The following is a 17746-nucleotide window of genomic DNA, read 5'->3' as shown; positions in this document are numbered from 1 at the left end:
CAGACTCAAATCTGTGATGCTTCTCCAATATTTTTCTTATGAAGCAACTAATTAAATGCATAAAAGCATAAACGTATAAAAACGTTTGTCTATGTTATATTTTCAAAACTTCAAAAGATAATTCTATCCCCGGTCTTTCACTCTGAATACAAAAAGCCGTGGAGAATTCAACAAATAACTACAGGTTGGAAATCATGCCAATGCGTTCATTCTGCAACACTCTGTTGCTAGTGGTAAAATACTGTTATTCATTTGCTTCTTATCCTTGTTCTTCAGTTCTCGTTATAATTACATCTACCATTATCTACCCTTTATTTTAGGAGAGGGTCTCATGTAGCCCAGGCTGGCCTCAAACTCATCAGATAACTGAGGATTACCTTGCATTTCTGAGCCTACTGCCTCCATTTCCTGGATGCTGGGATTACAGACATACACCCTCACATCCTGTCTATGTATGCTGAAGACAGAACCCAGGGCTCTATGCATGCTGTGTAATCTAGCAACTGGCCATATCCTCAGCCCCCTGTGTTATTCATCTCTTAAATCAATCCAGAAAAGAAACTGAGGGATAGGGAAGGTGAGTCACGGGGTATTTATGTGACCCTATGGCAGGGCTGGCATGCCAAGGGGACTGGAATATTTGGCACTTAGTTTAAACTGTGTGATGAATGGATGCAGATGCAGAAAAGGGGGCTGAAAGAAAGACCTTGACAGGTGAGGTCGTCAGTTGGCAAATCTGTCAATAGTTCGCACAAAGGATGATTAAGACCCTAATCTATCTGGCCCTAAGTCATTTTGCTTTTAAACATTTTCATTATCTCTGACATTAATTCCATGTTACTACCAGTATACTACTAGTAGGTAGTGTACCTTTTTTCCCAAGTGATTCACTAAACGTGGTTGATAAAAATAGGGGAAAGAAATGGTAAATACTTCTGACCTATATAGCTCCCTGTATGCCAGGCGTCTCTGATGGGTTCTGAACTGGATAAAACCACTGATTTGTTTCTTGTTATTTGACCCGATTATTACATACCACTCACCTTACTTTAACAAGGTGCTGTTAGCTGCCTAGGGGATCCCTGAGTTCTTTCCGTGGCAGAGACAAATAATTGAACACTGGGGAGAACAGAAGACCAACTTTCAAAGAAAAGGAAAGCTTTAACCCTCTGGTAAGGAGAAGCCCAAGGCTTGAACTCCCTACTCGGAATCTGGTTTGGGTGTTTTATCTGTGGCCATGGTCTTCTCCCTCTCCTTCTACAGGTTCTGTTTATATTACCACCGCTGTGCCTTCCTGCCAACTCTCCCATTGTCTTCTTATGCTCTTTGGGAACAAGAAGCTGACATTTCGGGAACCCACTTGTCTACCTGTGTCCCTCTAACTCCCTTTACCTCCGTCACCTGAACTTCTGCAGTTATAACGTCTGCTCTTGAACTCTGTCACAGTTTGCCAGCAAATACCTTACAAGCCATCTTCCCACCCTAAGCATCTTAGATCTGTTAGTGCACCTGGGGCTTCACACTGCTAGGTGCCGAAGCAGGTCTAAGGTCTCTAAGCATGGACGGACATATCAGAATTGGGTCTGCACAAAGAACGGGGGCAGGAAGGGGGGGTGGCGGGCCAATCTATACCCAGATCTTACCGACAAGGCAGAGATTAATAACCAATATTATTTTCAACATGGAATGTCAAACCCAGCAATAACCCCCTCAGTCCAATCTTCTGCTCACCAAGGCAAGAACTTGACCTCTGGACTAATTTTCACTTGGTTCACTCCAGAGACATGAAGACCTTCCCCATCTAATCTTAGCACAGGTGAATGGTGGATGTTGGATATTATTGATGTGCCCAGACTAGTGAAGTTAAGTCCAGTGTCTTTTATCTTGTGGCCAGATCAGAGAAGTTGCTTTTCTCCCCACGAGCACCAGTCATTACAAACCACTGAGTACTGCTTTCCAAAGCATTTCTGCGGCAGCTGGCTGCTGGGAAGAGGTAGGCCAACTGAAAGGGGGAAACCTGGGGAGGGCAGATGGCTCCTCTGAGTTACTTTCCACTCCATACTGCCACTGAGTGCCCCGCTAAGGTTCCAAGTGTCATTGGCAGAAGACGCCTCACTGAGAGGAAGCTGGATAGCAGCCACCTGAGTTTTGCAGTGTGAGCTCCCCTGTGCGTTCGATGTGGATCTGTGACAACAACCCCAGCCAGTACTCTATCCCTGAGTGCAGCACGACAACGGGAACTGCTGAGAGTGATTACAGCATGAACTTTCTTTACAAAGCAAGATCCAGGAAGGTAGCAACTGCCAAACATATGCAATAAGGGCGGGAGGGGCAAGGAAGGCTTAACTGATGAAAGCCATTTTATAAGTAGGCAGCGTTTGTTTTTATAATTAGAATGGCATCGTATTGATTTTCACGTTTGTTTCTGAGCACACGAAATGTTCTAAAGATGTCTTGCAAACACCACAGTAATGTGCCCAATGTATTAAGATGCCAGGAGAGACAAAAGACAGAGTTAAGTAATCACTCCATTAAAATGTGTAAGTGTAAACACACACACACACACACACACACACAGAAATACATGCACACATTCACACTCACATATTCATACACACAGAAGTGGTAGAACAAAATTTAAACCTGGGTAATTTGACTCTTTGCATTACTGTTCTCAGCGCCTTTGGGTACTGCCTCCTCATCAAGAGCTTAAACTTAGTTGGAAAATATTTAGTTGCTATATCTCAAAGTTCACAGACACAACTGTATTCCTACCCATGCACACATGATCACACATACACAATTCCAAACTACAGTGTCGTTGGGATCACTAAGGCCAAGGAGGAGAAAGTGAAGATTCAAAACCAGGCTGCACAAGAAAAACAGACATCGGATAATAACACCAGTAATTATTATGATGAAGGAAACATCCACAGACAAGGTGACATGGGAGAACCTTGCCCTACACTTAAAGGCATCCTATTTTCCTTTTCTGAAAGCAATCATCTCAAGGGGGTTCCATCTGCAATCTGCCACAACGGAATCAAGCAGCTCTGGGAAAATGACACATTGGAGCCACTGCCACTGTCAGGACGCTGCCCATTCAGAGCCCACCTCTACCACGTGAGCAGTGACCGTGAAACAATAGCTCTGCTGACAAGGCATTCTGCAAGCTGTGGCTTTACCGCTCTAGCGAGACAATAGTGACCTTGGTAAGAAACCAAGCAAATTATCCTCAGAGTGGTACAGTTGGTCACGGGGGTCATCTCAACACTTTTATTTCATGTGTATACCAATAACAGTCATTGTGCACCATGAGGGACTAAAATCCATACATGGGAAACTTATAAGGTAAAGTTTGACTTTAACCACAGATCCTATACTACTGGGGTAATATGACCATTGACCTGGGAACCTGTGGGCCCCATGTATTCCTCATACCTTTCATTCTACACAGTTACAAAACAAAATGTTGGATACATTTGCAAAACATGGTCTATTTGTTTTTAGTTGGTACAACTCATCTCTTACATGTTTTCTTTTTCTACTTCTCATGTGTTTGTGTGTGGCGTCTGCTTCCCTGTGTGGATGTCTGTGTGTGCAGCTAAGATTGACATCCGGGACATTCCTCTCTCATTCTTCCACTCTATTCTCTGAGACAGAGTCTGTCAATCAAATTCAGAACTAACCAATAAGGAGAGTCTTCCTAGCCAGCTTGCTGGCAGTGGGGGTTGGGGAGTTTGCAGGGTGAGATTCACTGTCTCTGGCTCAAATTACAGGACAGTTGACATGCTCACTGGATAGTTATTTGGTGTCTGGGGATTCAAACTCTTGCTTGTGGGTCTTTATCCACCATTAAGTGCTTTAACCACTGAGCTATCCCCCAGCCCCAAATCTTTCTTAACTTTGTACTACTACTACTACTACTACTACTACTAATAATAATAATAATAATAATAGTAATAATAGTAATGATTAATAATAATAATTCTTGCTATTTTCACTGAAACCATAAAAATAAATCTCCTAATTAGACAACATCATTGATCATCAAAAGAATTTTCCAGATAGTTCTTATAAGTCCATATGGAGAAAATAAGGCAGAAAGTGTAATATTCATAGTACAAGTGATTCCAGCACTGTTTTTTCCTAGCAACCTTTCCTGAACTCTGAAGCCTGCTTGAGCCTTGGTACACATTGGTCTCCCGTCAGCTGTGCTTTCTGCTGTCAGCTGTGCCTGTCACGAGCCACCTCCTGCTTATGTTCTGCTGTTTCTAATCTGTCATGTGACAAATCAGAGGCCAGAGCTGTTAGAACTATATGTAAATTAAAAGCCACGTTCCGAGAGACAGCCAGAGACCTTCCTTCCAAAGAGCACTGAGCAGTCTTTGGCAGTCGCTCCCTCTCTTCTCCAGACTTTCCTTATCCAGCTCCTGTTGATGGTTGCAGGACACTGGCTTCTATCTGCAAGAACTGTACCTTGTGATATACAGTGAGGGACACACAGAGTTCAGGATGGGACATGTGTCCCTGTGCAGAGGTGATACTCTGGCAGCTAGCGTAGCCACAGAGGCTGTCTCTGCTGGGGGTCTCTTCACCAGTGAAATGAGCACATAGCACTCCCAAGCCACCACCGTCAGCAAGGCTGATTGAACTAAGAATGAAGTGCTATGTGCAGGAGTGATGCATTTGCTCATGTGTATGTACACGTATGTACATGCACAGGTACTAATATGTTTGGCGTGGCTATCTGGAGTTAATTTGGGATGTCTTCCACAGTTGGGCTCTACAGTTTTGGGAGGCATGCGTACTAAGGCATACACCTGGAGTATAAAGAACAAATTGTACTTTGATCTTTCTTCTACTCTATGGGCCATATGGTTGAAATCAGGGCATCAGCTTGGCTGCTAGTTTGTCTGTCTGTCTGTCTGTCTGTCTGTTTCCCACTGAGCCATCTTAATGTCTATTCATCTTATTATTGAGACAGAGTCTCACTGAGCTTGGAATGTACTCATTTGATTTGGATGGCTGGCCAACAAGCCCCCGGGATCCTCCTGCCTCCACCTCTCCAGACATATGCTGCCCCCTGATATTTCTTACATGGGCTCTGGAAACAGACACCAGGCCCTCTTCCTCATGCATCGGGCACCTAACAATATCTGTTAAGAAGAACAATCAGTATACTCACAGGTAAATTATCCACAGTTGCCTGTTTCTGTGAATAGTTTTCATTAAAACACCGCCTTGTCTGTGCTCTAAATATTCTATACAGCTTCTCTGAAGCTATCATAGCAGGTTCAGAAGTTATAGAAGAAATCATAAGGCCCCAAAACTAAATATTTACAATTCAGTCTTGTACTAAGAACTACTGAACCATCCCTTCAAGAAATGTTTTATCTTTCAGCAAATGAGATTTCATTCTTCCCACAAAAAAAAAAAAATAATAATAATAATAATAATAATAATAATAATAATAATAATAATAATTAAGTGGCCCGATAAGGACTGTGTTCAGCACCACGAGTCGAGCAGAAAACATTCAGGAGCAAAAATAACCATTACATTAACGGCACATAAGAAATTCAATGTATAGGTTTCTGCCCTGCAAACTTGTTACTGTAAACACGAAACACACTAAACTTAATGTCTAAAAGGAATAATTAGCTCAGAGCAGAAAATTATTTCTGGTGTGCATGCAGGGGAAGAATCGGTAATGTATTACTCCTATTGTGTCAGCCATGCGGCAGTGAGGCCCAGACTCCTCAGTGCCAAACACGCTGTGGGAGCACAAATATTAATCAAAATGACATCTCCAATTTTTCCCCTTCCTAATCAGGCCTAAACATCACGGGACATCCAGTAGATCAATAAGGAAAACTGGAAGCTCTCAGCACTCGATGCTTTAGCTCTGCCCTCAGCCAGAACAAGAGCCTTCAGTGCTAACCAACAACCCCTTCTGTTGGTCATCCATGAGGTGAGCTTGCCCACCTTTAGCCCAAGAGCATCACCCAGACATGCATCCAACCATGCCACCTGTCACAGAAAGAAAGACCGCATACAGTTTCAGCATGAAAGCGGCACGGGGGTGTAGCTCTAGAATGCCTTTCCTTTCTAGGCCGTTTTCCTTCATTTCCTATCCCACTGATACAGGCTATTTCCCCCTACTCTGGGCTCTGGACGTGTGCAGGTGCTGGGAAATGTCTGACTCACTTCTGTCCATTGATTCCTTCTTTGTGTGTAGAGAAGGCCGGGTACTGAACAAAGAACACATCCAGTCATGTGTTTCAAACCCTGTTGAGTGAATTGCACGGCCACAGGCAAGGGGACAAAGGCCCAGAAAAACTGAGAGTAGGAAAGGCATTGTCCTCCCTCTGAGGAGGCACCACCAGCTTCAGGACCCTGTGGGATATGTGGAGCAGAAATCTCGGGGCCGCTTACAACCAGGCAGCAGCGAGGCAAGAAGGGTTGAAGCTGAGACCTCAGGCCCTCAGCCTCTGAGGCCCAGGAACACTACTTACTACTCATCCATCCATTCACTAGCTCGTTTAGCTGTGTGCTGGGGGCATCAGTGAGTGGGTGTATTCTATTTCTTAGGCTCCTCTTAACCAGTTTTGGTCTTAGCCAGGATTTTCTACTCCCTAACATTATGAAAATACATGTGAAAAATATTTCTGACTCCGGATTTTCTTTTCACTTTTATATAAGAAGACTAAAAATTAAAGTATGATAAAGAAGGTGGTACCACCTTAGCCAGCTTGATCGCCAGCTAGGGAAGGAAAAGATAGTCCTTTAAATATTAAGCAAATGGGGCTGGAGAGATGGCCCAGATGTTAGGAGCACTGTCTGCTCTTCTAGAGGACCTGGGTTTGACTCTCGGCACTTCACGGCAGCTCAAAAGCACGTGTAACACTAATTCCAGGAGATCTAGCATCCACAGACATGGGGTACACTGATATATATGCAGGCAAAATACCCATACTCATAACTGTAAGTATGCATAGACCTGAAAAAAAGAAAGGCACCCTTAAGCACCCCCCTAAAAAAAGGGATAAGGAATTAAAGGCACCCCTCCAGAAAATTGATACCAGGCACAAGGCTAAAAGAAATGAAGTAAACTTAGTTTAAAGGAAGTCGGAAGTCTGATGACCATATGAAGACTCAGACAAATATATAAGTAATAGTACTTAGATTGAGTCGATTCTCTTTTTAAGGATACCAACATAGTTAACACAGGTAAATAACCTCATTCAGAACGAACACTCCATAGGTTAATTTGGCAGGAAATTATTTGATCCATTTGATTTTGATTATATTCGCTTATTTGACACAACACTTCTACAGAAACGGTATTTGTAGCCAATTCTAGGAGACTCCTGAGTTCAAATATGTCCCACCAGTGACAGCCACTACACGAATCATTACCCACTGGACAGCCCAGCCCATCTGTTCCTATCTCCTGTATCCTGTTCCATGCTCACTGAGACGGATGTCGAGAACCAGTCTTTCACCTCTGATGTCTAGTGAGATTAAACAATGAAGACGATTGTAAGAGGACGAGAATGGCATCGTCCTCTTCCTCCTTCCACCTTGCATGTCTTGCTAGAGCATCCTCTGGACTTCCTGGTTCTCAGTTGAATCCTGGTTCTTTCTGCTTCGTTTGGCAGGACAGGAAGAGGAAGAGAGAGAGATCCCTGAGGGTGCCCATGCTCATGTGTTAAGGAACTCATCACTCACCCCTCACCCTTAGCCTGCTCCCTCACCCCTTCCCACACACTTGCAAATATTTGTGAATTTCTCATCATTTTATAAATGAGTGGAATTCATCTTCCTGCTAGAACTAGAATTGGAATATAGGCATCTGTTTATTGGCATGGAATCATGTGTAACAGTAAGGAGCTAGAGAGGATTTATAGCATGTGCGTTCTGATAGTGAGGTGGATTGTTTGGCTCAGCTTATATAGTAGAACCATGAACCTTTGTGAGGGACGACATAATTCTTTATTTGTTCTCAATTCTATTATCTATGAAAATTAAATGGAAAAACTGCATAAAAGAGTAAGCACTTGTGTTTTACAGGTAAGGGCTTTACAGAGGAAGTTAAAATCTACTATAGTCTGTGATGGTGATGATAATGATGATGATGATGGTCTAGTTAATATTACTAATGACTTACTGCTGCTTTCCAATATGAGAAATATTTAATCTAATCCTGTATTGTTATATCTACTCCACAGACAAAGGAATTGTCTTGCAGACAAGCCAAGTGATTTGCCCATGGCCAGAAATTTCTTCCCTAACAGGTCCTAGAGGCAGTCAATGCTTCAGAGCCTTTTCTACCCACCATATTTAACTATCTCTCAGATCTATAGATTATATACAGATTTTTAAATTTTTCTAAATTTGAGCTGAAAAGATGGCTCAGGAGTGAAGAGCATTGGCTGCCTTGCAGGGGACCTTATTTCGATTTCCAGCATCCATGTGATAGCTTACAACTAGAACTCCAATCCCTGGGGATACAATGCCCTCCTCCGGCCTCCTCCAGTACTAAATGTGCGTGATACACAAGTATATACACAGAGAAAAAACTGCAATTACTTTGGCAAAGTATAAGTCTAAACTATATTAGGACCTACCCAGTCTATAAACAACACCCAACACAAACCAGCACTGTTTGATCAATAACAACCGTGCTGTAGATTCTGTGGAACACACTCCCGAGAGAGCCCCTCTAACTCATAGTCAGTAATTACAACTCCTTTATTTGGTATGTTCCCAGTCTTTTCTGAAATGGATTATTCTGTCTTCAGACCTCTAATCAAACTTGGATGGAAAAAGAAAACACCTTCAACGTTCCAAACCCGCAAGCTCTATGGTGCAGAATCAAAAAGTTCAGTTGAACTGCTTAGTCTTCAGTTTCCCTGACTCAAGTTTTGTTGGAGTTTTTATAATTAATTATATTCCATTATTACTGATCATCAATTAGCTCAAAATGTTGCTGAGTTGGTGACTATGCTGAAGAAGGCAGAATTTAATGATAATTTGAGACCAGTAGGACACTAAATTTCTCTCTTGTTAATAATTAAAGTAGATAACTTATGTTTTTATTTATAGCTTCCAGAAATATCCGGCTCATTCCTGAGCGCTGCCCTGTCAGCTAATCATCAGCTGGTCAGGATCTGACTTAGGCCACTATGTTTTATTTCCTACACTTCCACCAAAGCTATAAATGTAGCCCAAACCTAAAGGTAAAACAACTGAGTCATCACTGAGTGAATTATGGAACTTTCCTTCTGGACAAACGCTGGCACACCATAGACAACAGAAAAACAGGGCTCACTTTTCTGCTTACCTGTTTCAATTTCCCAGATGTAGACAGAGTCATCTGTACAACCAACAATGAGAAAGTTCTCGACTGGGTGCCATCTGATCGTCCTCACAGGGAAAAGGTGCTTCCGGGCACGCAGGAGGCACCGTCTCCCTTCCAGGTGAAGGAGAGCAACAGAATGGTCACCACACACACAGCAGAGGATCTGACCATCGCTTCGCTGTAGAAACACAACAGGCTGACTTAAGTGAGACGTCACATACTACCCTGATGAGGGAGTTAACTCTCCCTGCACTGTTCTTCCCCGGCATTCACAAAAGTGAGTCTCTGCATTGCACAGAACTACTCACAGGGCACACATGGATCAGCTGTAGATACAGAGCAGAGTTTAAACGCACCAGCCCACCAGGAAGGTGTGAAGGCAGAAGTGAAGGGGAAAGGGAACAGCCAGATCCTCTTGTAAGAGAGAGAAGGGCCTCATTACTCAGCAAATTCAGCAGCCAGTGCTGATGTCGGAAATGGCACAGAACACAATAAACCCCAGAACTCATTTGTCACCACAAAAAGAAGCTATTTGTGGTCACAAACTTGGGCCCAAGGGTATTGAGAGCTGAGATTTCCCACTTAAAGCCTCAAAATGTGATTTGGTACAGTTCCCAGAACTCCAGATTCTAATCCAAACAGGAAACTTAGTGTAGACATAATCTAAACCAGGGCAGCATCAGATGCTCCTGCTGAAGGTGCCTTCTCACAAGGACAGAAAGAGGTTCATAAGACAGTGCTCCTCCAGACAGTTGCCAAAGTCACCAGTGGTCAGCTTCACCACCCAACATGGGCAACTAGTAGATAAAATGAAAAAAGAATTAAGTTTAATGAGTGACCTGGGGATGTAGTAATAAAGGACATTTTTCCAGCATGCACATAGGCCCAAACTCAATCTTTAGTACCACATGGGGGGCTGCTGAGCCATCCAGAATGACAGCTCCAGGGTAACTGATGGCTAATCACTCTGTGGGGGCAGTGGAGAGCAAGTTTTCTTCTCCAATTCTAAGGGAACTAAAGAAATCCTATGGAGGAAAGAAATTACAAAATGGCAGATATGATATAGATGGAGCCTAGACTTCAGAACGGGTCAGGTGTCATGGCTCTCCAGACATCCTGTTTTACAGAACACAGGTATATTCCACAGCTTCTAGAATATGCAGAAACACACACACACACACACACACACACACATGCATGCACAAACACACATACCCAGACATGCAAACAGATCCACACACAGGCACACACATGTGTACACATATACAACACATATATGAACTATATACATACACACAAACCCACACATGCACACCACACCATAAACACAAACCTGGCACATACACGGAGACACACACGTATATACATACGCACACACACAAAAGCACACACATACATACCACACCATAAACAAAACCCAGCACACACACATGCAAACACACACACACACACACACACACAAACATACACACACACACACACCATATACCACACACACACACACACACACCACATACCACACACACAGTCACAAGAATATAAATCATATGACTATGAATGAGCATACATGATATGGCCCACACAAGGTCAATCCAACACTGCGTCCTAAACCGGTGAAGCTGAAATAATTCAGAGGGAAAAAAGATGGAGGGGATGCAGAATAAACCATGTAGGAATAGCAGAGAGCCTTGGAATAAAATATATTCCACGGTTTCTAGAGCAGCATTTCACTGTTTAATTTAACCCTTTGTGACCAAGAAACATGTTTCACATCTTATCACCAACATACAGCATCGATGTCTCCAAGTGTACCCATATGGATGTGATTTTATTAGCCAACCTAACGTACCAAACACCTTGCCACATACTTTCCCCCTAAAATCCAATTCACGGTCTAACATGTAACTCTTTGTGAACTGGATTTAAGTTGACATCTCTCGAAAAGACAGGAACTATCACGATGTCATGTCCTCTAACAAAGCAGATGGTGCCCACAAGCTCAACATTTCTCAAATGCTCATTCAGTACTTAATAGGAAACAAAAGCTGAATCTGTATTTATGTATCCCTATGTTCTTTGACTTGTTTCTGCACAACCTTTGAATTTACTTTAAAATTCCATACGAAAAATTAAGATAGAACTAGGGAGGAAAAAAATGACGACTTAGTAGGTAATTAAGAGGATTTTTTTTATAAAGCTGTAAGTGACCCAGTGTTTACTTTAAAAACATGGTTGGTGTGACACACTATAGTAAAATTAAAATTTGTATTGCAGAGTTAAAGGCAAGGTTGGCAAAATTGGCTAACTGTGGGCTGACAGAATGTGTATTTGTTCTTTGTGCTCTGTTCGATTACTTCTGGGAATGCAGGTTTTGTTGCCATTTGCTTTTTTATACCACGTGTTACTCTTCCTGTTTACTTACTTTCAAGTTCTCTGGTGACATCAAAAGTCTTGTTACTGGACCAGCTTCCAAAAAGAATGTGTGCAGAATTTCCTCAGTAAAAATATCCCACAGGATCACATAGGAGCCCCGATCTCCAGACACCATCCAACTTTGGTCTAATTTTGAAGCAAGACTGTGAGGGTAAAGTAATGAAGTCACACTGTGGCGATGACCTCTGAGAAGGGTGTGGCACGGGGAATCTGGAAAGCGGTCAGACACCAAAGAGCACAAAATTATTTTCCAGGTCATGCATTTTTACCATACGGACGCAGCTGGCTGAGAAGATTGACGAGCAGCCTTAGTAGGCCATCTCAAAAGCAACGTTCCTCATCAGAAGCTAGACCAAGTTTTGAGCGAGACAGAAAGCTAGGTTGTTCAAGTCTCCTGTTTGCTGATGGTTGTTGACATTCTATAACATGAGGGGACTAGTCACATACTCCCTCGTCACATGAACGGCCAAGTTAAACTTAACAGAAAAGAAAAGCAAATATCACAGGACGTTTCGCTACGAAAGATGTTTGAGATTATCAAGTTCTACTTCTTTCTCGTTGTTTACAGGTAAGGTATCCCAGGCTCGAATAGGTCATGCAACTCCTCGTGTCAAAAGCTGGGCACAGTGTTTAATCTTAGCTGCTCCAGGAATCTTCCCCTTTACCTGTGAACAATCACTTCCTACACGTGCCGCCACAGACCCGGACACATCGATCCTTTTGACCCTTTCTTCTGACTCGCACATTCTACCCACCTCTCTAAGATACGGGTACTAACAACCACCCTTGCTTGGGACAAACTGTAGAGTGAAATGAATACATTCTCAGCACATGCCTGGCCCCAGGGAAGCACATGGACACGTGGGTAGTGGGTACCTGGGCGCATGGTTTCAAACAAGACCTGAAGTAGAACTGAGCCTGCTGGCAACCTGCTTCTCTTGCCTCTAGCTCCTCCCGCTCCCTCCATTGCTATTCACGTTCCCACCATTAGAGAAAACCATTTGCCAGTCTCTTTATTCAAACCGAAAAGGAATCTCAAAGTTCTGTCATTTTGTTTTGTTTCATCTTCTGGCCTCAGCAGGCAGTAATGAGTGTCTGTTCAGAAGCTGCCCGTCAAGTGTAAATTTCTGTTTATTTTCTTGATATTGGGATAAATTGGTCCAGATTAAAATGTCTACAGTCGCCAGTTTCTCTGACTTTTAATGGCAGCCATTTTTCTACTTATTATCTCTCCCAGAGTCCTTGCTGTTTACTGTTTAGCTGTCAATCACAGACCCAGTGAGTACCTAAGTGTGCTGAAAATCAGAATGGGGACTAGAAGAGAACATTCTAATTGAGAAAAGAAATGTGTAAAAAGAATAAGGAAAACGAAACGAAACAATGAAATTTAGGATGTGTTTGATTTCCAGTACTGCAGAAGAAGAAAATGGAAGTTAATTTGTGAAATTTCATAGTAAAATGCTTATCTAGCACTCATAATGCCCTAAGTATAACCCCCAACACACACAAAGGAAAAAGAAAAAACAAAATCCAAAACCATACAATTTTTACTACATATTCAAAAATCTCCATGCCCTTCTACTTTCCCTCCCCTTATATGACAACTCATTGAATAATAACACTTATTTAAATAAGTAGGTATTAATTGTCACAATGCACAGAGTCTGTGTTCTTATTATTAACTTCATTAACAAGGACATACAAATAAATACAGGAAAATGCCATTTTATTCCTCATTAGTAAAGATTTAAATGTTTAAAAATGTAAAAGGCGGTCAATCTTCAGGTGCACACTTGCAATTTCACAGGTGATTATTGGATACTCATGTATATACTGAGATAAGTCCTTTAGAGAGCTTAATTTCCAAAATCAAAATCACAAACTAATATTGATGTAGTCATTCAAGGATAATCAATTCCAAATCTTCCATAGTAGCCAGAGGTTGGAAAACCCCAGCACTGATTAACAGAAAGGTTTTCAACTTAAACTCTGATTACTACTTGTTACTTAAAATGAGCTCGTGAATAATGAGCAGCAAAACTATTTCATTAATATTTATTTAATAATGACTCAGCATGGCATCGATTTTACTAATGTAAGTAAAGGACTGCACACAGTGTGCTAGTATGTCCGTGTGCTCGCACATCCCCGTATACACGTACTTACACACACACACAGTTTCAGGAAGTACTGTGACACTAGGATGCACAGTGGCCTTTGGTAGAAGCCAAAGTTGGAACTAAAGTGGGGAGCGAAACTTCTGGTGGAGCAGTACACCTCTCTGACTGAGTCCTCGCAAACCCCATGTTCAGGCTTAATTTGGTATTAAATTATATACAAGTTTATCTGCAATTGCCAGCAAAGGTCTGAGATCTCTGAATCATGTTTGTATAGCTTGTTGAAGATCAGATAAATTAGGTAAATAGGGAAAAGAAAAAGTCAATCACCTTTCAATAAAGAGCCCCCTTCTAGAAGTCCAGCTTTGGCAGCATTCAGAGCCTTAGTTATGAAAATGGTCCCATCCTCACAGCCACAGATGAGTTTATCAAGATTTGGAACGTACTCTGATGAGGTGATGGTGACTGTCTCTCCCACCTCATCTCTGGACCCAGAGAAATGGTCTGCGATGCTCTGTGACACCATTTGATGCTTATCAAAGTTATCCTGAAGAGTCCAGGTGGTAGTTATTGGTATTTCTGAAAGGAACACATGTACAGGGAAAAGTTGGTCTATTTATTTACAATAGATAGGAAAAATACGTAAAGATATCATTTCTTTAGAAGTATGAACCCATTGGAAAAGTTCAGTCACATTCAGACCATAGATAGATAGATAGATAGATAGATAGATAGATAGATAGATAGATAGATAGATAGACATAAACAGATAGCTATATCTTGGGATGTTCAACTGAAGTTCATTTGAATTATGTTGGTTGCATTTGTGCATTAGATCCCCAAACTTTAATTATATCTGTTTCAATATTGGTGTCTGTACAAGTTACTTTTCAGAAAATAAGATTAGCAACTGAAACTGTTGGGGCTAGACAGATGGCTCAGAGGACCCAAGTTCAGTCCCCAGGACCCACATTATATAGCTCACAACTTCTTGTAACCCTAGCTCCAAAGAGGCTCAGACACCAATGGCTTCTGTAGGAACCTGCCCTAATGTGTGCATATTCACAACAAACATATACACATAGTTTAAATTAAGTAAAACACATGGAAAGTGGCAAGCGGGGCATAGGGGACACACCTTTAATCTCTGTATTTGGCAGACAGAAGCTGGCAGAACTCTATGAGTTTGAGTTCAAAGGCAGCTTGTGTACCTAATGAGACACCATATTAAAATGAGATGGGGGAGGGGGAACAAAACTGCCTTACCTCTAGGAGAACCATCAAACTTAGATATAGGAACATCTGGGATATGCCACAACGTGATTCTTCCTGAGACTTCTCCAGAGAAAAGTACCTTGTAAAAAGGTTCTTTCCGTTCATTCATGTAGCCCATGACGAAATGCAGGCTCTGAAAAATAAACCATGAGCCTGGGTCAGGTAATAATCAATGTCCTGACCACTGGGAAGAGAGAAGTAACTCTTCAAAACTGAACCAAGACTTTTAAAATGATTTGGCAATGTTTCAAAAATTTCAAGTGAATTAAATGAAATAATCTGTGACTTAAAGTTAAAAATAAACAAAAGCCTCTATTAAAAATAAGGGAAATAAGATCACTTGCTAAGCATCAGAGAAATGACACAAGTACCTAACCGTGTGTGTGTGTGTGTGTGTGTGTGTGTGTGTGTGTGTGTGTGTGTGTTTTCCTTCATGAAAGCCTTAGCAATAAGGACTGGATACATGTTTAGTATAAAAAAGAAATATCATCAATTAAAAAACTCCAAGGCTATGAGTTTGTGCTGTTGTGGTCTTTAGCTTACATGTGAAGAAAGCTAGAGAAAGGGCTTGAATTAACCACGGTTGGAGAAAACAACCTTGAGTGTAAGAATCTTAGTCAAAATCCTGTGTGTTCATTATGATACAGCTCACCAAACAGGTCTAGTCTCTCTCAGTTGCTTCAGTGTTATTGCAGTTAAAATAATACAACACACACACACACACACACACACACACACACACACACACATATTCATATATACAGTCCTCAGTATCCTTTTCCAGAACTATTAACCAGCTATTGGCTCTAAGAACTCATAATCAGACCTATTATAAGATTAAAACTCCCAAGTTTAAATCCTTGAAAGTAATCTCTCCAAATGTCAGTTTCAAAATGGCCTCCTAATGGCAGCTGAAGTCGTGAGGCATTGTATGTGCTTGTAAACGATAAAGCTGAAATACATCTTAGTGACCTCTGCCATCATTATTTTTGTTTTGTACACAACTGCCCACGTTGGACCTGCAGCCCTCTTTCATCTGAGACTTGCAGGGTGCACCACAAACCCATCAGTAGATAGGTTCACAGTAGGAACCAATGAGAGCCCTCAATGATGCTGAAATAGCAGACAGAATTTCATGGTGGAACTCCAAACACTGACCCTGGCCAGTGCCATGTTGTTGCAGAATGCTCTCCTCTTGGTTTACTGTGATCAAAATCTTAAACTGAGATTATTCTGTCTATGGTTCACTAGCTTCTAGTTACTTCTTATACTTAAAATATGATGTGAGGGACAGAGAAACTTGGATATCTGAAGAAGAATTATTGGAAAATGAACCATCTGTTTTTGTGTTCATACTTGGAGAGACAAAGCCAGATAACTTTTCATTTAAAAATGTTTTCTTTTATGCATATAAGTGTTTACTTGCATATATATATATATATATATATATATATATATATATATATATATATATATCTGTGTACCGTGTGTGTTCCCTTCCTGTGGAAACCAGGAGAGGACATCGGGTCCTCTAGAATTGGGGTTACAGACGGCTGTGAGCCACCATGAGCATGCAGGGAATTAATCCCAGGTCCTCTAGAAGATCAGCCAGTGCTCTTAACTGCTAAGCCATCTTTCCAGCCCCAGCGTTCCAATTTTAAAACAATGGTTTTATATAGTTTTGCTATTTGCTTGTTAGGGTAGGAATTTCTGAGTGACATTTGGTTTCTGTGGAAAATTTCGTTGGTAAAACTTCATTCTGAGGCCAAAGGGGAGCAAACAGCAGGCTCTTCAGAGTAACAAAAATGCCTTTCTGAATGAACCACAGCTTGCTTGTGACAAGGCTTCACCTGCTTCTCATGGAGGACTTTAGAAATATTCCTGATGCACGCTGTCATTTTAAAGGTTTTGTTGTTGGTGTGCTTTTTGGTTTGGGTTTTTTTTTCCTGCCCTAGCAGCACCCAGGGTTCTCAGTTTTGGCTGAGAGATTTTTAACCAAGTTTTTTTTTTCAGCAAAATATTCGCAGGGCATCATGGCTTTGGGGTTTCCCAGAGCTCTGCTGCCTAATTAATCAAATCATTATTCTGCACACAGCTGAGTGCTCTCATGCTTGATGTGTCACATAAAGCTCTTCCTCTTCACGAAGCACCTTTTTGGGTAATTAACTGATGACTGAGTCTACAGGTTAAAAATCATTTTGAGTAACAACCCTGGAATAAAACAGTTACTTAGATCTCAGATGTGGTTAACTGTCAAAAGTATCATTAAGCCAAGTAGGAAGCTCGCAATTATATTCACAAGCATCTGCTGGAAACCTTAATTACAGATGTTTGAAGAAAAATATAGTCTACAAAGAACAGCTAAGTACACGTGAAAATGATCTGGGTGTATAGTTACGTTTGGGGGTTTTTGTTTTGTTTTTTAAATCTAAAAACCATTTTCATAAAGGTTCAGAATTGGAGCAGGTATATCAAAATGTTAAGGTGCTATGGAATAGATCAAAGGAAAAACATGGGATGTGTGTATTATGTGTATGAGAGAATCCATAAAATA

At 41.5% G+C, this 17746-nt stretch overlaps 1 protein-coding gene across 3 annotated transcripts in view; it reads right to left on the bottom strand.

Moving 5' to 3' along the window:
- Wdr72 (WD repeat domain 72) overlaps nucleotides 1-17746 on the bottom strand; it is a 180012-nt gene that overhangs the window by 126470 nt on the left and 35796 nt on the right. For 2 of the 3 annotated variants that reach the window (XM_087561192.1, XM_087561193.1), the window contains exons 10-13: nucleotides 15184-15325; nucleotides 14248-14496; nucleotides 11790-12010; nucleotides 9350-9545 (exon numbers count right to left, since the gene is read on the bottom strand). In XM_087561192.1, the coding sequence (XP_087417318.1) occupies nucleotides 9350-9545; nucleotides 11790-12010; nucleotides 14248-14496; nucleotides 15184-15325 (808 nt within the window). 3 annotated transcript variants of the gene reach the window in all.

The sequence above is a fragment of the Rattus norvegicus genome, chromosome 8 (genome assembly GCF_021556685.1).
Source record: "Rattus norvegicus strain SHRSP/BbbUtx chromosome 8, alternate assembly SHRSP_T2T, whole genome shotgun sequence".
NCBI classification, from domain to species: Eukaryota; Metazoa; Chordata; class Mammalia; order Rodentia; family Muridae; genus Rattus; species Rattus norvegicus.
The sequence above is the reverse complement of the archived record's forward strand: the minus strand, read 5'-3'. Positions and strand labels throughout refer to the sequence as shown.